We start from the raw sequence: 23516 nt of genomic DNA on the forward strand, positions 1-23516 counted from the left end.
AACTCTCTGTGAATGGTACTCATGGCCATTGATTAGTGGCCATTGATCAGTGGGTTTTGGTCAGTGGTTGTTGATCAATGGTCATGAGAATTTGCATAATTATGATTAAGGAACTGACCTCCCAGCCCATTGTCCCTTCAGTGGGCTGGTTTCAGTCGTTATGCAAATGTACTGTTTATAAGCTGGGGAAACCTGCAGTCAGCTGAGACTGAAGAAGTCACTTGGATGAGTGACAAAACATTTCTCCCACAAAACGCTACGTCCAGATGAACAGAATCAACTTTTGGAGATATGTCAGCATGTTTGTTTTAGTAAATACAGTAGAGCATTGGCTTGGTGCAAGCCATAAAATTACTGTAGGGACAGTAATCCATGTATGGTAAGCACATGGCCACTAACCCAACCCACCCCCCAACCCCGCTATGCTTCTTTCCTGTTGTGTCCCTCGTTGACGGCCACAGACAGAAAGGGCATGAACCAGGGTGCGGTTTCAGCAAACTATTTCATAGTTTGTATCATCAGGGACTAGTTCCATCTTGAGAGCTTCAATCTGGCTCAGCCTGCTTGTTTCCACACATTCCCATTAGCAGCCAAGCGTTAGCCGCAGAGAGAGTTTCACAGTGTAAACCACTCTGACGATGGTTGCTGCTGTGTGAAAATGTTTGCTGTGTGCTCTTTGCCAGATTCCAACTGGAAGCCACTATGGGCTTCCTCTGGCGCCCATTCAAAACACCTATCAAAGCTGTGCCGGTATCCCACTCTTTGCTGCATAGCTTTCTCCCCGGCACAAGCACACACGCCAGCGCTGAGGGTGTATGCACACGCAGCACATGGGGAAACGGCAGTAGCAATTAAACTGGTTTACCACTGCTGCATGCAGAAACAGCATGATGTGAACCTGCTTTTATGAAGCTTCAAAGCTTCCCAGTTCTGCGCTGATGCAGTTCCTTGAAGATAAGAGAACAGAAACAAAGAACACACGATCAGTCACAGGAACAGGCTGCTGTAGATCACTATTGAAAAAGGTAACATACGCTTGAAAGAGGAAAACAAGGGCATCATACTCATAACCTTACTGCTCAGTAACATTTTTTAATTATAAACGCCAAGCTCACAGCTTATTTGTTTTTTTTTGTACTTCCACAAAATAATTACCAAAAAAACCCCCCAAAAAAACCCCCACATTGACCCACCACTCATTCGCTAATATTGCTTTTATAATAAAGTGGCCCTTTATGCTCACTTCCATCATGTTTCATAATTAAAGGTAATCCTTATTATTTTTTATGCAGCTCTTAGGTCGTCACCTGTCGCCATAAAACCCTTTCACCTTCCTTAAAGCTATTTTTCTTTTGATTGGCTGTCCCTCATAAACAAGGATATTAGCCTATGCTGTTCTCAGTTACATACGCAGACCTTTAATTTAACACTATTGTAACAGTGCATACAGATAATAAAGGCTTGATATGGCCACTTTATAGTCATTCAAACCATTATTAAAGAAGCAAAATGGTTGGGACAAACCTGCAGGGAACACTGCAGTTGTGACACTTTACTTCAGGTCGCTGTTTTGGTTTCTAGGCGTAAAGAAAATTCCCCGTTTCAGTTCAGCTTCGCTGCTTGTGTCAATCCTGTTTACTCCCGCGGCAGATAAATGTTTCCTCCCAATACCAAATGGCAGACAAACAAATTGAGTGCCTAGTTGGTGATGAGCGTAACACTTAGCAGCCAAGGACCCAGACACCAGCTCTCTGAAGAAGTGTTGCTTTTGCATAGACTTGCGATTATCAGCTGGCCATAAACATTACTCCAAATGAATGCTAAAGCTGCTTCATGTTAGCTGGCAAGTGTTTCCTAACAAGTTAAAAAGGTGATAATTAGTCAATATCAGGTTTACAGCTTGAATCCATGTGACTATGAAATCCATTAGCTTTAATACCAAATGTTGCATATAATTGGCCCATTTCGCTGGGAAAATGTGTTTTTTTTAAGTACAATTATGCATAATTGTCCAATCAATTATTGTTACAATCTGCATTTCAGGCCAACATCAGTCCAAGAGCTTTTTCCTACACACAGCAGAGCTTCATCAGAACAATAATTTAATTTGTGTTTTTAAAATTACACCTGAAACCTAACCAACTACTGATTACTGATTTTCAATAGCATAAACAGCAGTTATGGATAAAGTGTAATATGGATGGTATTCAGTAACCACTGAAATTTCATATACAGCTATAATGTTCTGACTGCCATTAAGCATGTAACTTGAGAAGTGAAAGCCTGAGTGGGGTTTGGAGCAGAGCTCAGTGTCTGTGGATTGTTCCCATGCAGCTGATTAACATCAGCAGTCCGATCTCTATACTCTCAGTGTAATTTCCACCCACTTTTCAGTGGTAGGCCCCTCTTTGCAAACCTGGTCTACATTAAAGAGCAAAGGGTTCTCTGGCTCCCTTGAGGTGCATTAACTTTCACTCGTTATATACAAGAACAAGGGAAATTTGACTGCTAGCAGAACTGCCAATTACAAATGCCCTTATGTTGTGCCTATAGCTCACCAACTAGTCCAGCAAAGTCACGTTGCTAGCTCCACTTTTGAATTTAATCAAAATGAGCCACATATATAAGAAAATACATCTTATTTAACACTAAAGTGAGCACTTAAGTGCACATAAAACCCTCTTATCGTATAGGTTTACTATAACATGTATCCATTAAGTTCTATTTGATACTTTAAAAAACTACAGACTTTAGCTTTTAACACATTAAAGGTCAAAGACACACATATAGCTTCAGAATGAGCGAGGCACAATTTTGGCTCTTCATCCCTGAAGCAGCCAACAAAAACAAAACAAAACCGGCTTGTGAACCAACTTCAAAGGATGTAAAACTTTAGAGAGGATTTTTTAAAAGTAGACACTCAAAAAAAAAAAAAAGAAAAGAAAAAAAAGCTTAAAGTTGTCCAGAGCTATGAGTATGTCAAGTGAAAAGCATTTTCACACAAGCTGATACGATTTGATTTGTATCTTTTTCCCTTCCTGTCTTGTCACCGAGTCTGGGGTATTTGAATCCGTAATTTCTCCGAGTGTGATGGGAACTGGAGGCCTGCGCAGCATCTGGTTGACTTGGAAACAGCTGTGTTTTCACAGTTATGACTGAGGGTTTATAGCCGCTCAAAGCGAGCCTGGGTTCACCGGGCCCGTTTAGCTAAACAATGTTAAATCTCAAGTCTCCCCCCACTACTCAAATTCCCACTGAAACACTGTTAATGTCAAAGTTACTCCTCTTCCTCTCAGAGAACGTGTAAAGTCAGCAAGTCTGGGCACTCCGAGTTCTGGGTTATTATTAAGTTTCCCATGTTTAATAAACAAAGACAGTTCGCTTTAGGTGTCATAAATGAACAGCCTTTATACTCTGTTCCTAGTTGTGGGCAAAAGAATACACAAATACTGTGAGGCTCTTCTGTTATTACTGTTTCACACCCACATGATGTGCTGTTCAGAGCTGCTATTGCAGCAATACATTCGAAACACAGATGATTTCTTAATCATTCATAATAACAGTTTTGGTTTCCTTTGAGTCATTATATTGCTCTGCTCAGCTCTCCCCAGATAAACCCCTTTGATAATACTAATAGCAATAAATCCACAGCTGATAAACAGCATGTCATGGAACCCAACACTAGTTTCACACATGTTCCTCTGCTAATCTATAACCAGATGCTTTCTCCACAAAACATAGTTAGGCAGTGATATAATTTAATCCCTTTTACCCTGTTTAGTAGAATTGACACTGTTCAGAGTGTCAGCACACTGGAGCTCAACCGAGCTGCTGGGAGTAGACTATGAAGTCACACAAACCAGATGAATTCATGTGCTTACTCCACTGAGACTCTACAGTAGAAAAAGTTCAGCCCACTTGGCTTCTAAGCTAAACATGCAGAGATGTGCAGGTCTGTCTTTCTCTCTCTGAACGAATGACTGCCCAGACAGAGGGCAGCTTTTATAATGAGTGACCATGCTCTTAGCTAAGGATTAATGCTGAGTGATGCTCAAGCAGATTACTCAGCGTTCTCTGGTCACATGACTGCAACCTGCATGCCAGTCTACGTTGGCAGGGCAGGTAATAAAGAAGAGCACTCGTCAGATTGATGCGTGGTTTGCAGGCAATTTAAATATTTCCATATTCATATTCTGTTGCATGCATCTGACAGCTACAGTTGCTAGCTATCCATCTTTACATAAGGGTTACTCAACGTTAAGACAAAGGTAAACATTAAAAGCCCACAATTTTGTTTGTAGCAATTATTTTACTTTGGGGAAAACCTGCATAAGCTGCAAGAGTAAGGTAGAAATAAAAAAAATAAAAAAAACGTCATCACTTTTCTCACATATCCTTAAATATGCATATAAAGGGTAAAGCATTTATATTACTTACCAGAACTGCAGACATACTAAAATTATAGTAAACAGTACATATGGCATAATGTAGTTCTATACCAGCATCCTCTCTTACACCCAGAAACTCTTCTCTTTTCTTTAAACTGTAAGTACCACATGGTTCTAAAATAATCAACCATAAATTTCCGTAATTACACCATAAGGAAGGCGTCCCAGTACTCCCCAGATTTGGGACTATAAACCCTTTGGTGACTATGACCTTGCGGGCAACGAGCATCTACATGTGGAGAGAATAAAGCTTTTTCTGGCAGATTCTCAATCAAATAAACAAATCTGAGGATTTAAGAATATGGTGGCTGACTCACAGGAAGCCTGTTCATTACAAAGGAAACATTGCGCCCCAAATCTGGTGTAATGCTGCCCCCTTGTGGACAAACTAAGCAGCTTCTTGCAAGGACATTTTTTTCAAATGCACTCACAGAAACCCTAATAGGTACACTTTGCTAGTACTAGTTGAACCCCATGTTGCTTTGAGAACTGCCTTGATTCCTTGTGGCATAGATACAACAAGGTGCTGGAAACATTGCTCAGAGATTTTTGTGTGTGAATTGTGGCCTTAGGTTCATTTTCTTAGCTTACAAGAGAGGCAGCCAGTGTGGTCAATCAAGGTTTGACGTGTTGTGCGTTCAGAGATGCTCCTCTGTATACCTTCGTTGTAATTGGTGGTTATTGGATTAATGGTTACGGTCTTCCTATCGGCTCCAGCAGTCTCTCCACTGACCTCTGGTTTCAACAAGGTACTTTTTACCCTGCCGCTCACTGGATATTTACTCTTTTTAGGGCCTGTAAACTGCACACTTGGTTGCGTGGGAAAATCCCATTGGATCAGCAGTTTCTGACCAGCCTGTCTCACAACAACATCCACAGCACGATCAAAGTGACTTAAATTGCCTGTCTTCCCCATTCTGATGCTCAAATTCAACCTTAGTAGGCCGTCTTGATCATATCTTCATGCCTAAAATACACTGATTTGCTGCCATGTGATTAAATGAGTAGATATTTGTTAATAACCAGCTTACGTGCCATCTGTGAAACAAAAAATTAAATGAAATAAAATGAAATAAAATGAAATGAAAAGGAGTAGCAGCAACATGGCCGATGACAATATTTACTTCTATTATTTTTATCTTTAATAACCATATAACCAAACAGATAAGTAAAACAGACAGTAAGAATATGGATTATTCAGGACAGAACATACTGACTGTAACCGTTAGATAAAACGGTTACCCAACATAGACAAATCACAGTTCACATAGCATATTTGTAGATTTAGGATAACACTGACCTGTACTTGCCAGTCCGCACCTGTACACCTTTCATTCCACAATGTTGGGCCCCACCTACATCATTTAAAAGATCGTCTCCAATCATCAGCACCTGAACGTGAGAAGGGAGAAGAAAGAGAAAACAGCAGTTCCATAATCCGTGCAACTGATGACAATACTTGACCCTTTGTGGTTAACCAACTGTATCACTTGTTAATACCACTACAGTATGTTTTTGAACATTTGGATACACTACAGATCATTACTGCACCGAGCTGCCAGAAGTTATTCTCTGATGTCCTTGCTTCCTTACTAAGCTTCATTAGCGCTTGGGGAGATCAGTTTCATCCAGGCCTCCATTCTACTCATGTTTCCTTTCAAAACCTGCTTAGTCGTCATCTCAACTGACCAACCTTTTGCACCACTGCCCACTAAAGAAGCCACAAAGGGGGATGAGGACAAAAACAAAGGAGCAACCCATGATGGGCTCTCTACAACACAAGAAAAACAAAAAGGAGACATATTAGAACAAATATAGTGCACTGGGAGAATTAAAACAAAAACGGGGATTAAGAATTCAACCAGCGTCACTAATTTTAGATAAAATACGACTACTTAAACTACTCGCGAGATTAAACAGGAGCAGCTTTTTTCCCCCTTCAATGCAAGTGTGTCAAGGGCAAAAAGAGGTGGCTACAGACTCCTAAGAGAACCTAGTGCAGATGTGTTTTAAAAACATCCACACCCTAGACCTGCTTTGCATGCTCAGTGAGGTCAAACCATGGAACTACTTTACTTTATTAATGAAGCAGAGGCACAAAGAAAGGAGGGGAAGCTGATGAAAGCGGAGACAGAGCTGGTACAGAGAGTTCCTTGAACACAGGAGGAGTTCAGTATCAATTGACTGGGCCAAACAGGCCGTTGTTCAATGATTCTAAGAAGGCATTTCTTAAAGAAACAAAGAAGAGAATAACAGTGGGTCTGTAAGGGAGCTTTTTAAGTGAGTGACTCGACAAACAAGGAAAAGAGCCTGGGTGAGTAAATGAGTGCTCTGGAGAGGATGGCAAAGTTAGCTGTGAATACATCCATGTATCTGAGAAAGAAGGAAAATTACTAGAGTGAAACTTGTACTGAGATTATTGAAACTTTCGTTAACATTCTTGTGTCTGTGTTGGTGGATGTGTTCTGTTAAGGTTCACAATTGAGGAGGGAGAGTACAAACCACCCTTGGTCCAGAAGGTCTTGGTCAAACAATGATTTTAACGAATACACACGTGCGGGAAGAACACTCTGTACGCCGACAGCAAGTGATCTCTGACTTACTAAAGCACAAACAATTATTTTATAACATCAGGGTTTGTTTACTGACGCCCCTTCATGCGTCACAGGTACATTTTATACATGGATCAGATCAACACCACAATGACTTTTAACCCAGAAAATCATCTTCTATTTACATGGCTGGTACTTTCCGTTCTTGTCTTAAAGTGAATTGTTCCTCTTTCTTGTCGAGACATAACTAATCTCTCCTCTAAATAAATCTAACTAATGTGTGTGTATGTGTTGACCTCACATGCTCTTTCTCAATTCACCTGTTGCACTTCTGACCTTTCACTAGACCAGAAGCTCACTGAGACTATGTGTATGTCTTCTACTAAATAAATGTTTTAACCAAGAACCTCTACTTAAAACCTTAATATAAAATGATCTGATATATAAGTGTTTTGTAAGCATGTATTGCAATTCCTTCTATGGCTCCAAGTCACTTGCACAATAGATTGTCCGGACATCGCGCCGAACAAAGCTTCCAACCCCCAATTAATTGACCGAGCTCCAACTCTTTAATAAGCACAGATATGCATTGTGTATAAAATAGTCATAACTGCACCTGAAATACAAGGTCAACATAATAACTGTATGCATAACATCTTAAGGCCATCTTAAAGCTATCTGTTACATGGTTAAAGCAATGATCATACTGCAGATTATATTATGCTGGTCAAATACTTTTTGTTCATCCCCACAGTTCCTCTACATGAAAAAGTAACCAAAAAAAAAAAAAGCCTGTAGGAATTTTACAATCAAATCAAAAGACCATGTTTATCTGTTATATATTATAATTCCACAAGTATTACAAAACTTGTGTCATAATATGAATTACTTGTTAAAGTGTCTTCTTTTGCATTCTTCTCATACAACATAACACAATGCTTACTCTTACAAATACTTTCAATAATGAAACATATGATATCAGACTTATAAGAAACAAAAGCAGATATAGTGATATAGTTGATTCGATGTGTTGAAATCATATTGTGCAGCTTTTAGTTGTCATTTTAAATATTGATAACATGTTGCTGAAAGCATTGACGCCCATATTTTGGCTGAAAAGACAAAAAAAGACCCATCAGAGAGATAGGAAATCTTTAAGAGTGGCTAAATCAACACTCTGGTACATTCTTAAAATGAATGAAAACACTGGATAGTTCAGCAACACCAAGAGGCCTGAAAGACTGTAGAAAACAACTAAATTACAGGATGACAGGATTATTATTTTTAAAAAAGAAAATAAAAAAATTAAAGCTGAAAGTTTGTAAAGTTAGCTATATGTGACTAAAGTGCAATCTATTGTGGTAGACTACAGATGCAAAACTAGAAAGAAAACACTGTGTCATTGGTTCAGAATTTGTTGGAAAAACTGGAACAGGAGCGTCAGAGCACAGAGGAACAAGCTCAACAAAGCAAACCTGCAAAACAAGAACTAAAGGCAGCTGGTCTTTATTGCACAACTGACAGTAAACTTTTCCATCCTAACTTGTGCTCTGTGCACATGCAGGGCCATGTATTGCTGCATACCTCATGTGGTTTAAGGCCCATATCATTGAGAACACTCCGGAAGAATGTCGGGGAAGGTTTTCCAATTACTTCTGCCTTTAAATCACAGGCATACTAAAAAGAACAAAAACACAAAAAAGCCAACATTAAAAATAACTTATTTATTTCCACTGAACTCTAAAAAAAAAATATATCAAAATATCGGTGCACCTATTTTACCTCCAGAGCTTTCATGTAAACACCAACATCTAATTTTAAACCGTCCGTCTCCTTGTAGTATCGCCTATGAAGAAAGATTAACATCAATAAATACATTTCATTATATAATGATGCGTTACTTGGAATAAGCAATAGAGTAATGTCGGTTGGCTAGTAATATTTAATTACCCCTGGCCCAGGGAGAAAAGCACCGGCTTTTCCAGGCCTATGAGGACCCTGAAAGCCTCGTTCAAGTTCTGATAGGAAAACTTTTCAGCTGCATCTCCTACAATCACACAGTTTGGGTTGGTTTTGTCAACACCGTCAAACTCCGGGAGAAGTCCTGCAGAGAAGGAGCAAAGTCAGTCATAAATGGGTTATTGCATCTAAAAATCATTAAATTATTAGATAATTTTCAGCTCAACCCGCTTTGATTAGTCTGAATATTTTATGATTTAAAATTTGGGCACGATGGACATAATGATTATTGTGAAATTTTAGTTTCATACATCAAATATAATTTATATACTGTATATGGATTCATGCCAGGTATTTGTAAGAATAAGTAATGTCTTATGCTGCAAAAGGGGAGACTTTACCAAGTAAATCATATTATAAGACACATAAGTCTTGTTTTACTTATGAGACGATTTAAGTTCCATTCAATAGCCAAGTTAGACGTGGTCCAGCAGAACACTCAAGATGACTTGAGATTAAATGAGTCAGTTTATAATTTAACACCAGAATGTAACAGAAAAAAACCCTTTATGTACTCCTCACATATATTATACCAGGGCTTTTAATGTGCATTTATTCCAAGTGCACTCTTAGAACACAATCAACTAAAAAGTGGTCTGAAAACTTTAGATGCTCAAATATGAATCTTACCATCATGCACCAGCAAGTGAGGACGTAAACCTCTTTCTTTGAGAACAGCTATGGCTGCAGGCGCAGGAGGGAAGACTTCAGATACAGAGATGTCAAAGTCCAATCTTCGAAGCTTGGCTACAAACTTCTCTCTGGTGGCCTGGGTCTCATTGGTGCAGAATCGCAGCTGCAGGTCGGATTCCTTGAGCCTTTCAATAGGTCAGGAGGGCAAAGCAGGTGGTCACATACATCATTAAGTCTGAGTGACGGACTTTGACAGCTATTCAAACTGAAGACGTAAAGCTAATCAAATTTCTACGTAAAATTTTCACTCACTTTTTCACAGCTTCGATCGAGCCAGGAATTGCAACTCCGTCGCCCTCCCCGCTGTCATATAAAACTCCACACAGGTCCAAAATGACACCTTTTAAACTCTTAGCACAGCCCGGCCAGCCACTGTCCGCCATGCCGAAGTGATTAGTACGCATGCGTGTAATATAAAGCGGCATGTGGCAAAGCACGTGTGAAGTTTAATGTGTTTATCGAAAACATACAAAACAGTATTTTTTAAATGTACATCTTTAAGTATAATTAGACTCACCATTGGATCCCAGACGAAGTGCTTTCAATAAATTCTGGACGGAACATTAAAAATAAACTTAGAAATTAATTTCAAAGAAGTAATTTATTTATTCATGAATTAATAAAAATACCTAAACAGAATGAAAAAATACATTTTTATTTCAGTGATATAATACTTGCTGTCTTTTAAATTATGCAATTACTGCGTGAATTGCAACATGTAGGCGTACCCCATCTCACCGTGACGCAGTCGCATTGAAAGAGCCACGACACTGCCTTCCCACTGCACAAAACAGAAGAGCTACCAGCTGGTGTGTCTATAAAGGACAAGCATCATCGACTTGGAAAGAGAGATTTGACCACGCTCGGCTTTCTTCTGGTACTGTCTGACTTCCTTTTATTTTTCCTTCCTCTTTTTGAATTTTTTTCTTAAATAATTTAGGGATGGAAATTTGGCATCCGGAAGTTGCTCATGTTCCTCTGCTATCCGGTATTACATAAAGGAAACAAAGCACCTGTGTCTCTGCAGCAATTTAGATGCGTTTTAAAGGGGGACGAGATAAGATAAGGAACCTGTGTTAATTCATACTGAATCGCTGATAAGCATCACATTTAACCACTCGATCATTTTAAACTACAGATCGCTGCAGCTCATGTCTCAGGGCCACGATACAGGTTTGTATAATCCGGGATTGTTTTGGAGAACTGAGATATAAATATAAATATACATAATCTGAAAGAACTCTTAACTGCCCATCTTTATTTAGCCTGCTGGGGCTGGTGGGTGTATCCCGGAGGCAGCTCCCACGACAGCCTATCATGGCTCACCTAAAAGGAGCTTTAATGCTGTCTGCGGCACATCAGCAGGGACACGTGCAGTGTCATTACATTAAACCTTCCAATTTACAGAGTGTTTATTCTGTGCTGTACATGCTAAAGCTGCTGTCTACACTCTTGTTAGTTTAATCATATTGACTTAGGTAATAATAGATTTCCCTCAGAAGGTGGCTTATAGCATTCCAGAGTTATTGCAATAACATTATCTAGTTTGTCTTCTTAGTAATAGAGTTAGGGATATAATAAATAAGGAGATATTTTTCCGTGATAAGATATTAAAGAGGTTTACAATAGATATTAAACTACAGGCTAACTCACGAAGAACTGCAACTCTCAATAAGCAAATTAAATGATGGTTGTTCCAACAAAGAGTATTGTTTAGGTTACTTCCTGTATATTATTTTTATAGTTAAGTTGGTGTATTTATAACACTGTTTTCTGCTGAATTTTATTTTCGTAGTTATGTTGTCAAACTAAAATTACATGTGTAGTTTTAGTTAACTGTAATAAAACTTAAAAAACAACAACAACTTTCCAGCGAAAAGACAAAAGCCCTAATAAACACAATGATGTGAGACACATCAGAGCGATTTGTTTTACCATGTATTTCTCACCTATATTCAAGAAAGCCTATTTTCATGAACAGTGGAAAAGTCTAGAACAGCTGCCATACTGCTGTGGGATTACTTTTTTGTTAACCCGCCTTTAGTATGGGAGTGTTTTACATTCAACACATTGTGCTGGTTTTGAAAGGGAAGCATTGTTCAGCAGGCCTGTAAAACCTATGCAGTCTGTGGAATTTCACATTGGAGTATATCAGCTTATTAAAGTTCCAACTCTGATGCTGCATTTTATTTTGAAACAGTCTCAGGCATGAATTTACAGTAACCTTTTTGTAACTATTCAAATTTTTTCTTGTTTACTTAAAACCTTTGAAATGTTTAAATGTAACTTCATTATTATATGTTAGAAATTTTCACGTTTACGCAGTCCTAAAAGTAGAGAGGGAAAGACGAGGATGGAAGAAATAAAACTACAGAGAAGATTCTTGGAAGTAGTAAAGAATGACATGCAGATGGTTGATGTGACAGAAGAAGACTCAAAGATAAGGATGAGATAGACTCTTAAAGGGAGCAGCCAAAAGAAGAAGAAGAGTTGTTTTTCAAGAGAACTTTATGAGACTTCTTAAAAGTTCTACTTTGGATTTTGGCTGCCTTTGGTCTGTTCTCTGTCAAGATGACGATCCCTACCTGCTTCAGTAAAATTGAGAACCGGGCTATGGGGAGGCCAATTCATGACTAATAGTGTTCCATTGTGTTTTTTTTCTAAAAAATGAAGCTGCTGTGCCGACATCCCCAAAACCACTGGCTGATATGATGCCTAAAACCATGACAGATCCTCCACAGTTTCAAGAATAACCTGCAAACCATAGCAATAGTTCTTTGGGTGTCTTATCAATACCATTTTGTGCATGTCAAGCTGCTACATTGTTATTTTTTGTAAATGTTTGTAGATTTAACTAAAAATGGGAACAAATTATGATTTTTTTTTTCTTTTCCTGACATGCTGCTGGTAATAAAGTGTGGAAAGATATTTTCAAAAATTGGTTCTTTGTTACGTGTAGATTCAACAGACACAAAGGTTCATCCTTTTAGTTAGGTGCCTTATGTTTGAGCGATTCACAGATCAGTGTTAAGTTGCTTAACGAGCAAGAAAACATTCCTTTGAGAAGGGCTAGTTACAGTATCCAAAGAAAGCCTGAAGTATGTCAAGGCCACATTAAAAATTACAAGAAAGTCTGACTGCTTGTAAGTTAGCTCATTTTTCCCACAGTTTTTTATTAGGTCGTGGTTTCACTTCACTACCCCAAAACATTTACTTTAACTTTATTCTTTACCAATGCCTTCTTAGAACAACTTGCTTAAGGTTTTGTTTTGCTGCCATCAAACTGTTCCTTTTATGCATTAACAGGCTCTTTCAATTAGACAACAGCATCTGCATGACTGCTGACGCTGCACCAATCCTCTGCTGATCTCCCCTTACTCATGAACAAGACCCCGAAGTCCTTCCACTGAAAAGAAAATTACACTAACACTAAATGAATAAAGATCTTTTTTCCCACAAATTTGTGGAATTAGCTATTTTTAGCTACCTTATGGAGTTTTTATGTAGTGTTTTATTTAAATCCCCATATTTTGTTGAAATCATTTTATTTAGAAAATCATTTTATTTAGAAAAACCAAATCTATTTCTTAATGAATAACAATAAAAAGTTCTTAAAATCTGCAGTAAACTGCTTGAATGTACTTCTGTGCGCCATTGTATCCATAGCACAGTGAAATATTAAGGACTTTTATTATGAAAGGACAAAATGGGCTGAAACTAAAGTTGTTTTGGGTGAATCTGAAATTCCAGGCAAGGGAAAGGTGTGGGGAGGGTCACAACTTTGGCTGTTGTGCTGTCAATTGTTCTTGACCTGTAAGTGAGTAGTTTCTTCTGCTTTTATTGATTTTAAATGTTTACACATGTGCCATTGAGTTAATTAATAGATGTACTTGTTGTATTGAATTTATGTAAGAAAACAAGTTAATGAGCAGTTAGATTCTATCCTCGACCTTGTTATCGTGCAAAGCTCACTGCAAACATAAAATGCATATTATGCTTACTATATCATATTATATTAGCATTTAAGATACTGTTTCTCAGCGTAGTGAGTAATGGGTGAAATTCCATCTCATGTATTTGGATATTTGTGTTAATTCTAGTTGAGGCCCTTTTACCTCGCAGTGATAACTACAGTTAATTTGGATAGCATTGTTTGATAGAAATGGTGATTAAATCTTTATTTTATCTTATTAGTTATATTTTTACTGTAGAAAATTATGACATTTCGTCTATCTGTGATTATCTGAGGCTGAGAGAAGACCAAGGCCATGTAAAAACATTATTATTAAGCAGTATCCCTTTAACCAAAAGTAATTTTAACCTTAGCTAGCAAACAGCAGTTAGCTAATTAGCTAGCTAGCTGGCTAGTTCATGTGACTAGCCTCATTACACTTTGCCAACATAATACAAATGTGTCATTAAAATCTACCACTATTATATATTTAAACTCAGTTGATTCAACACTGTACTTAAGGTAAAAAATCCTGGTGTTTTTATGTCATATTACGTGGGGTCTTTTCTGTTCTGATATATCTCAGAGACAATTGTTGCTCTTTTAGCATATTACAACTAATGCAGTTGGTTTTAAAATTTAGTTACTTTAATTTAATTATCTCATAAAGTTCTTCATATCAAGTGGTGGGGAAAAAATGGAAAGATCATTTTGCATGTTTGTGATAAAAATGAAGGCCATTTAACAAACACGTATGTTTCAAACACATCCTTGTAAAATATGTTGTAATGCTGTATATTAAATTGCCCTAAAATATATAAAATGATGAATAGCAGTAATGTGTAACAGACACGACAATTTAGCAGTAATATTTACCCAAAAAATGAGAGAAAACTAAAACAGACAAAAAATAGTACAAACATGGTACAAAAGCACTCCAAAAATACCACAGAAAGACTGAGAATCTTCCCAGCTACTGCCTGTTTATAATTAAGGTCTCTATTTAGAATTAAAGCATCTGTAAATCTGTAAACTTTGGTTATTGGGATGTTGGATTACCAATATGCACTGGCCCCTGTGAATAAGTCATCTATTTCCTATCTCAACTCAACTGAAGCTGTCTGCTCAATTCTCCCTAAAACAAATATCAAAGTACACTTTGTTTGGCACTGCCAAATAGACTCAGGTGAGTTAGCCAACTAACCAATGTAACTGTAATTAATCTTGAAGTTTGTATGGGGTTTTAAAAGGAATATTCATCTGAATTAAAAACAACATTCACAACTTGTTTAAAGTTACTTGACTTGGAGTATATTCGCAGTAGTTATAAATTCAATTCAGTTTTTTTTTAATATAGTATCAGATCACAAAAACGGTCACCTCAAAACCCCAACCCTTAGACAATCCCCTCTGTCAGCAAGCACTTGAAGCAGAGATGGTTCAGGTTCACCTGATCCATAAGTTTTAAGATCTATGTTTTAAGTCTGGTCTTAAAAGTAGAGAGGGTGTCTCTCTCCCAAATCCAATCCGGAAGTTGTTTCCAGATTAGAGGGGCCTGATAGCTGAAGGTTCTCCTATTAATCAATGGTAGAATCTTGAGAATTTTTGCATGTTGATGGTAGGGCTGCCACGGTTAGTCGACTAGTCACGATTACGTCGACTATCAAAATCGTTGACGACTAATTTAATAGTCGATACGTTGTTTGAAGCTTTGTAAGATCCTAAAAGACGCAGGAATAAGTAGTAGTAGTAGTAATTAATTTGCTAGGCGAGGAGAGACAGCGTGTCTAAATTTCAGCAGTTTTACTTGGTCCGCCTTTCTACATTTTTGAAAAGAAACCTGGAGTTGGTCCCATTTCTTTGAGTGATACGTCACAAGATGTCCTAGCTTTATCCAAAGCTGTTTTTTCAGAAAGAGAAATACAACAATTTTCCTTGCTATATAAAGATCTTCTAAACAAGTGCAACACTATTTCCTCTCCAGCTTCCAAGTTATCTGCTTTAAGGAGCGCATTTGTGAATTAAGTACGAGTTAAGATTTGTAGCTTTATTTGTCAGAAAAGCCACAGTATCCAGTGTTGTACACAGTGAGGATTTAACTCTAGTAGCAAAGTAATTGACTTCTGTGGGAGTAAAATTTAGTTAGCTCCTCTGGATTGTCTTGGCAGAATATACCATTGGAGGAATTGCTGCCTTAAACTTAGTTACTGCGCTTTCAAAAGGACATCAGCTGTAATGAAATCTGTTCCCCAGTGCTGTGTAATACATAATAGTAAATTTAAATGTCATCAAAAAGTGGTCCGATGCAGAAGGATTCTGAGGAAAACCTGTTAAATTATCAGTTTGTTGTCAGGACAAGATCAAGAGTATAATTAAAAAGATGAGTCATTTTGAGAGAAGCCAGTTGGGTCTAATGGATTATCCAGGCTGTTGTTTTCAGTGTCTACAATCATGTTAAAATCACCAAAGCTAATTAATTTATTTGAACCGATCATTAATAACATTATAAAGTCGAAGAAATTGGATAGAAGCTTTGAGTAAGTGCCAGATGGACGATAAACAGCAACAACCCACAATCCATAAAATGCTCACAGTCATTGTTATTGTGGTTGTGGGTATTTTATGGATAACTGTTAAGGTCAACCTTTCAACGGCTTCTGCAAAGGCCTGAGATGCATTAAGTCGTTTTTCGCTCACAATCTGAAATTTGTATAACTACATTACTGAATGAGGTAATACTTATTTTGAAACATGTATTTCTTGGGGTTGCATCAGGAAGGCTGTCCGGTATAAAAACGCTGCCAAATCAAACTGTTGCAACATGTTTTATATCTTGAAAGTCCCATGTAAGAGGCCTGTGGAATGACCTTCAGGTAGATTCAAACCCAGGCTGTCTGTTTAACCCAGTGAGCTAAACCAGCGCTCATCTGCCAAGTTTTGTTAAGGACCTATTCTTTCTCTCTGTGGCTTAAGAACTTGACCGGGAATGCTCCTAGGAAAGTTTCATTGAGGGGTTTCAGGGCGAGCACCCAATTTGCTCTCTCAATGTTGGGCACTAAAGAGGCTCCAATCCTGTTGTCAATAACAATTCCACAGAAAGTCAATGACGTCATCTTATTTTGTTGTGAATGCCCTTCCCTATGAGTCATTTTAACTTCTGTTTATACCAACTCTGACAAACGTCTTCATGGGAATGAATTTCAGTCATTGACATTATCATTTTCTCCACCGTCTTTAATTCTTAGGTATATTTTATTTATAGGTTCAATTATACAGTTTAGGTGCTGTTTGGAAGGTTTTTTTTTTTCTGTTACACATTTTTGTTTGTCCGTTGTATCTCCAATTTGAAAATGTTTCAGATATGTACAACTGTTGTTTGTGCTTAAACTTGCAGACGTGTCACACAGCATAAAAACAAATGAAGGGAATGTTTCTCCAGCTGAGCCGTGCGATCCATACCGCACCTGCTCTCCGTTATGGCATCCATTCTGGGACGCGCCCCGTCTCAACTGCCGCCTCCAAAAAGAGGGTTGAGCGCTCGTTGACTTCTGAGGAAATCTACGCTCGTGAAGGCAAGCATGGAGCGCACAACTACCATCCCCTTCCTGTGGCCCTGGAGAGAGGAGAAGGTACGTTTGGCATATGACTATTAAAATTAATACAATACAGAACTGTGCAAAAGTATTGAGCCACCCCTCGTTACTTTATATCTTGATACAATTATGAGCTTAGAAGTCAATATTTGGTATGACCACCTTTACTCTTTAACACAGCCTCTCTTAGTTAAGCTTTCTCATCATTTCTTGGCATAGTCGTCAAGAATAGTTCTCCAGGCTTCTTGAAGGACAGTCAAAGCTGTTCTTTGGCTGTTGGCTGTCTTTTGTTCTGTTCTCTGTCAAGATGATCCCACAGTGCTTCAACAGTGTTGAGGTCTGTTCTTTCTATCCAAGTGTGGTTTTACTACATTGGCAGTGTATTTGAGGTCTTTGAAAATGAAACTAGTCAGATTTCAACACATTGCTCTTTGGAAATTGTATTGTTGTTGCAAAAGTACAATTTTATGCCTGTCAGACTATCTTTTAAATTGTTCATTGTTTCAACTAAAGAAATGGGAACACATATATTTATGCAACAGACTTCTACTAACAAAGTGCCTCGACATACAATTTAAAGTTGTCTGTTATGTGTAGACATAAAACCGGTTCATTCCTTGAGTTTAGGTGTGGTCCAGGACTTCTCCACAGTGATCTATGACTATTAAAGCTAACACTATAATTAATATAACAGGTTTGTGGTTTCACTGTAGTTTTTCTGGAGAACTTGCTTTTCTTCTTGACCATTATTACTTCTTTCAGCGTCTCTCTTTAGGTGTCTACATGGCAGATCACCTGCCTCCATCTTACTCTATGCCATCCATAAACTTTCTCTGCAATCATCCACTTTTCCTCTTGCCTGATAGCTCCATCTTTAAGGTCATTTGCCCACTCTTCCTCCTCTGCACATGTCCAAACCATATCAACCTTGCTTCTCTAACTTTGTCTCCAAACCACTTAACCCTGACATGTCCATCTGTTTTTTTCCCCTTCCTCCCAGGCATCTATGTGTGGGATGTGGGGGGCAACCGGTACTTTGACTTCCTCAGTGCATACAGTGCTGTAAACCAGGGCCACTGCCATCCCAAGATCATAGCTGCACTCACCTCCCAAGCATCGAAGCTCACCTTGACTTCCAGAGCGTTCTATAATGATGTGCTGGGAGCCTATGCGGAGTATATCACCAACATGTTTGGCTATGATAAAGTTTTGCCAATGAATACAGGTAACATCTAATCCTGACTGCGCTAGCTATCTTTGAAGGTCATTGTGAGTAGATTTGTTGACTCTAATATTTTGTAATGCAACAGGTGTTGAGGGTGGTGAGACTGCCTGCAAGCTCGCACGCAAGTGGGCCTACAATGTAAAGGGGATTCCCAAAAACAAGGCAAAAATCATTTTTGCAGGTAAGTTGGTTTTTTTTTTTTTTTCATTGAAATTGACTTCACTTTTCGTGAGTGTGTCCATTTTTTTTCACCTTACGCATCATTCTGTAAGAAATAGACCAAACGTTACTAACGTTTACTTTAATAAGGTAAGATGACCCATTTCTTGACTTGGCAGGCACAATAACCGCCACTATTACGGGATTAGGAGACCAGTGAGCTAAACCAAGCAAGTTACTTCTTAGAAATTGTATCTTTCAGATGTTCTTTGTTCAAAAAAATATGATCCCCCTCCCCCCAAACAACAATAATATGATAAACACACCATCTTCTTTACTCTTCTTGATTAGAGGGAAACTTCTGGGGCCGCACCATGGCAGCCATCTCCAGCTCCACTGATCCCAGTAGCTACGAAGGTTTCGGCCCCTATATGCCAGGATTTGAACTGGTCCCATTCAACGACATACCTGCACTAGAGGTACAGGTTTTCATGCACAAGATTTTCTGTACAGTTAGTTTCATGCTAAGTGGATAATATAGTCTATGAGACTCTGACCATCTGTGTACATATAGGGTAGAAATTACACATTGAATTTAGCTATTTTTGTGAATGCAGACCTTTTTTTAACATAACAGGTGAATAACTGACTGAAGTACTGTTTATTTATTGACAGAATTATCATATACTTGTCTTTTTATTTTCTTTTTTTTTGTCCGCCTCTCCAGAAAGCCCTTCAAGACCAAAATGTTGCAGCTTTCATGATGGAACCCATCCAAGGGGAAGCTGGTGTGGTGGTGCCCGACCAGGGCTACCTGACTAAAGTCAGGGAACTTTGCACAAAATACAATGTAAGTCCTGCGCAGAAAGGAAAATAAGTGTTGTAATTACCTACAGGTTGATATGGAAACAAATGTTTCCCTTCAAACTGAACTAGAGTCTAGTGTTTGTTATAAAAACAAGTATATTTCGCATATTTCCTGAAGCTTGCTTCATGCTGTTTTATGGTTTCAAGCATATGAATGTCAACATCAAAGAGCGGGCATTTAGTAGAGGTAGTTAATTCTTAGGTGGTTGATAAAAGCTGAAAGAGAAGTGTTTTGACTTTTCTGGAAACAGCTGTGTAATGACTTAGTGGTCTGTTTATGTACCAATAGCATAAATAAAGGCATGTCAACAAAATCTTTAATCAATCTTTGTTTTTTCTAAGTTTGACAACAAGATGTCCATTTACATTCCACGCTTTTTTCAGGTGTTGTGGATTGCTGATGAGGTGCAGACAGGCTTGGCACGTACTGGCCGACGGCTGGCTGTGGACCACGAAGACGTTCGTCCGGATATGGTCATTCTAGGCAAAGCTCTTTCTGGAGGAGTTTACCCAGTAAGCATTTTACTTTGGTTCAATCACGCTTCGTTACACGTTATGAATACTCGGAGTTCAAGATTTGTGAGACAAAGTAGACTCAGAACTTTTCACCTTTGCTTAACCTGATCTGTTTTTGTCTGCACTAGGTATCTGCTGTACTGTGTGATGATGAGATAATGCTGACCATCAAACCTGGTGAGCACGGCTCCACATTTGGAGGTAACCCGGTGGGCTGTCGGGTAGCTATTGCTGCGCTAGAGGTCAGTGTTAAAATGCACTTTACATTCACTTATTGGCATACGTAAAACAAGTCAGCAAAAGTTTTTTTCCTTATTGAGTAAACAGATTAAATAAAATGAACATAAAATTTAAAATGCATAATAAAGTTGACAGTAGCAGAAGAATAATCAACCTGTTTGTTTTCCACTCTTGCTGCTCTTATTTGTAGGTGATAGAGGAGGAGAAGCTGGCAGATAATGCCCAGAGGATGGGGGAAAAGCTGCGGGCTCAGCTCAACAAGCTGCCCAAAGACATAGTGACAACAGTGAGAGGAAAAGGCCTCCTCAATGCAGTCGTCATCAAAGAGACCAAAGGTATAGTAGTGATCGTTTCTTGATAGCTAACATGAAATATTTTAGTCAGTGAAATCAGATTACAAAGCTAATCGACGGTCGTCTACTTTTATTATCAGATTATCAAGGCTTGAGTGTTGCCATCATGTTTTAATGCAGTGGTTCTCAAACTGTGGTACGTGTACTTGGGCTCTCTCTGGTGGTACGTGGGGATCTTTTTTTAAAGATTAAATAACATAGCATTGTTGAGGTTCCAGAGGCTCTTCTGGGAGCCAGAGTAGGCCAGGAAATGTCTCCCCGAGCATGAGTCCTCTATGTAGAGCAGCCAGGGAAATGAGCCCGCCAGCGCTCTGTAGCAGCCGCAACTGCTGCTACAGAGCGCTGGCGGGCTCGTTTCCCTGGGTCTTAAAACTGCAAAGGCGGCATGGTGCTGTCACGCCCTTTCTCAGTGATGCCGCGGTGCCTCAATCCCAGCCAGCATCGATGAGTCAGAGACCCCCAGAAGAATCGGTGCTGGATGCCGAAGCTCCTGGTAGCCAGGAGAATGCGATCTATTTCTTCTGCAAGTGAGCAGTAATCATTCGCAGCCAGCAGCGGGGAGTTGGTGAGGCCAGCTCGTACCTGTAACTGTCGGAGGAAGACGTGAGTCTGGAGAGCACCATTCCTAGCAAGGACAGCGTGCTCTCCATGAGCTCGAGAGCGGTACCTTCACCCAAGCCCGAGAGAGAGAGGAGTTTCTCTGCATTGGAGAGGGAGTAGTGCCGCAGCAGCAGCGCCTTGAGAGCAGTGTATTTCCCTTGGGTGGTTGGATCCCGGAGGAGGGTCATCACACAGCCGATCCAGTGAGGCCAACACATGATAGTATTTCGTGTCATCGGCTGAAATGCCACAAAGAGCAAACTGAGATTCGACATGCAGGAACCATGAAGGAGGGTTGTGAAGCCAAAAATCTGGTAGCTTATTTGCCACAGCAAAAATTTAAACGTACAGCTCTGCTATCACTTCCGACATAAATGAAGACAGAAAACTAAACAGCAGTAGCGTTTGTAGGGTTACTGAAGTTGGGATAGCTGGTATATAATGATGTGCTGGGTGGTGGCTAGCTACACAGCTATGTTAGCATAATATAAACACAGTGAAGCTGGAGGATGAACGCTAAGTTTTTTCCACTCGATAAAAGTTAATGTGAGAGTTTCTGATGGTAGGGACAAATGTAATCGCATGACAGGATGCTGTAAACAGACCAAACTTCAATCGGGAGAAAACCTGCAATATAAGGTTAGTCATTAATATACTGCTGCATGGGCTGGGCTGTAGTTACATCATAATGCTTTAAAATGAACAGTGATCATAAAAACTGAGAGAGGCCGACGGTGATCACTGACTTTGACATTGAAATGACAGTTAAAATAACATTTATATAAGAAATAAAATTGTCTGTGTAAACTGTATGTGGTGTTAAATAATACTATTGTACTTTAATGTTGGTCATAAGGGTGGTACTTCAAGAGCCATATATTTTATGGTGGTACTCATTGTGAAAAGCTTGAGAACCACTGTTTTAATGAGTATAAACGATATATTAGTGTAACTTATATTAAAACAATTTCCCCCAGACTACGATGCGTGGAGAGTGTGCTTGCGTCTTCGTGACAATGGTCTGCTGGCAAAACCCACCCACGGTGACATCATCCGCCTGGCTCCTCCCCTCATCATCAAAGAGGACGAGCTAGAGGAATGCATTGATATCATCCAAAGAACCATCATGTCTTTCTAAATAACTGAACATCACACTGACATCCTTCAGACTACTAGCTTAAGTTGTGATCGGTCAAGTAGCTAGTTTTTTTCTTTTTTTCCAGAATCAGTATTTCCGGGCTGGGCATTGCTGTAGAAATACAGTATAAAAGTACTGTGTATTTAGTGTTTGCGTCATTGAGGACACTGACACTGAACAGACAAACTAGACAGCCTCAGGAAAGAGTGCAATTGTTAGAACAGTGTTTGTAGTAATATTTGCTTTTAGACTCTCGGTAAATGGAGTAAAGGATGAGTTTTCTTTTTAAAATTTTAATTTTAAAAAGAAAAAGGTCAAAAGTTACAAAAGATTTTCGTTTTAATAAGCCTTCACAAGGCTGAATGAACACTATCTTGTGTAAGTGAACAACAAATTTATTAGTCTGCTGTTACTCATTTTTTAAAATTAGACTAAAGACATAATTGCTGTTTCATTCCATGAAAACTATCTTAAGGAGCTTTAGAAGTCAATACATTTATAAAAGTTTTAAATCCCACGTCCTTAAAAGCACATTTTTAAAAATCAAAAACAAAAGCTAAATTATTAACAAGGATACAAATGATTGTGCATTGCTGGAAGAAACGACCCCACATGATTGTAATAATTTACACTTCATACTGAAGGATTTGGTATTTTGATTTATATAACATCATATTGTTTAAGGACTGTTGAATCTTTGGAAGGCTTATGCTGCTAGCTTTGTTTGGCATGGAGTTAAGAGTTTACTGTATTCATGTTTTACATTTCTACAGTATCTATAGATTGTCATCTTACAATGTTACCTTTATGTTGTTGCATCTGTTTTGCTCTAAATAAATTATTCTCAAATTATTTATCTCTTTTCCGTTGTCTCTTGCTCTCTGCTTGCACCAGTAATGCAGCACGTCAGGAAGTGAGGTCACGGACTTATTCAGATGACTTTGCTGATTGCAATCTGGAAGATATCCCATGTAAAAAGAACCTTATCTGGGTTGTACTCACTTTGTAACTTAGGAAATTCGAAATGGGACAAAGTTCTCGGTCACAATACACAACAGGGGTATTGGGGTATATCAAAGTTTGTTCCTTGTAAAGGACAAAGTTTAACGAAGGAAAAATATCCAGATTACTCTTTTTTTTGTTTTTTGTTTTTTTTATGGA

General features: G+C 38.7%; 2 protein-coding genes across 4 annotated transcripts in view; one reads left to right on the top strand and one right to left on the bottom strand.

Annotated features, from left to right (window-relative positions):
- Nucleotides 1–10497, bottom strand: part of lhpp (phospholysine phosphohistidine inorganic pyrophosphate phosphatase) — a 24642-nt gene extending 14145 nt beyond the window's left edge. Inside the window, exons 1-8 of the mRNA XM_026178455.1 lie at nucleotides 10451–10497; nucleotides 10230–10263; nucleotides 9965–10084; nucleotides 9650–9837; nucleotides 8951–9104; nucleotides 8783–8846; nucleotides 8585–8677; nucleotides 5749–5840 (exon numbers count right to left, since the gene is read on the bottom strand). Of these exons, the coding sequence (XP_026034240.1) occupies nucleotides 5749–5840; nucleotides 8585–8677; nucleotides 8783–8846; nucleotides 8951–9104; nucleotides 9650–9837; nucleotides 9965–10084; nucleotides 10230–10263; nucleotides 10451–10466 (761 nt within the window). The 5' untranslated portion in view covers nucleotides 10467–10497. The remainder of the gene's footprint in view (nucleotides 1–5748; nucleotides 5841–8584; nucleotides 8678–8782; nucleotides 8847–8950; nucleotides 9105–9649; nucleotides 9838–9964; nucleotides 10085–10229; nucleotides 10264–10450) is intronic.
- Nucleotides 10492–23209, top strand: oat (ornithine aminotransferase). 3 transcript variants are annotated; one of them, XM_026178452.1, is made up of 10 exons: nucleotides 10492–10589; nucleotides 17059–17293; nucleotides 18258–18482; nucleotides 18568–18663; nucleotides 18993–19120; nucleotides 19369–19491; nucleotides 19893–20021; nucleotides 20153–20266; nucleotides 20455–20599; nucleotides 22195–23209. In XM_026178452.1, exons 2-10 carry the CDS (start codon nucleotides 17083–17085, stop codon nucleotides 22353–22355), a joined length of 1332 nt encoding a protein of 443 aa, XP_026034237.1. In that variant the 5' UTR covers nucleotides 10492–10589; nucleotides 17059–17082; the 3' UTR covers nucleotides 22356–23209. The 3 variants fall into 3 exon arrangements, with proteins under 3 accessions (XP_026034237.1, XP_026034238.1, XP_026034239.1); XM_026178453.1 differs by lacking the exon at nucleotides 10492–10589 and adding an exon at nucleotides 13448–13525; XM_026178454.1 differs by lacking the exon at nucleotides 10492–10589 and adding an exon at nucleotides 13461–13529.
- Nucleotides 23210–23516: the final 307 nt, after the last annotated feature.

Source organism: Astatotilapia calliptera, chromosome 8 (assembly GCF_900246225.1).
Source record: "Astatotilapia calliptera chromosome 8, fAstCal1.2, whole genome shotgun sequence".
Lineage (NCBI taxonomy): Eukaryota > Metazoa > Chordata > Actinopteri > Cichliformes > Cichlidae > Astatotilapia > Astatotilapia calliptera.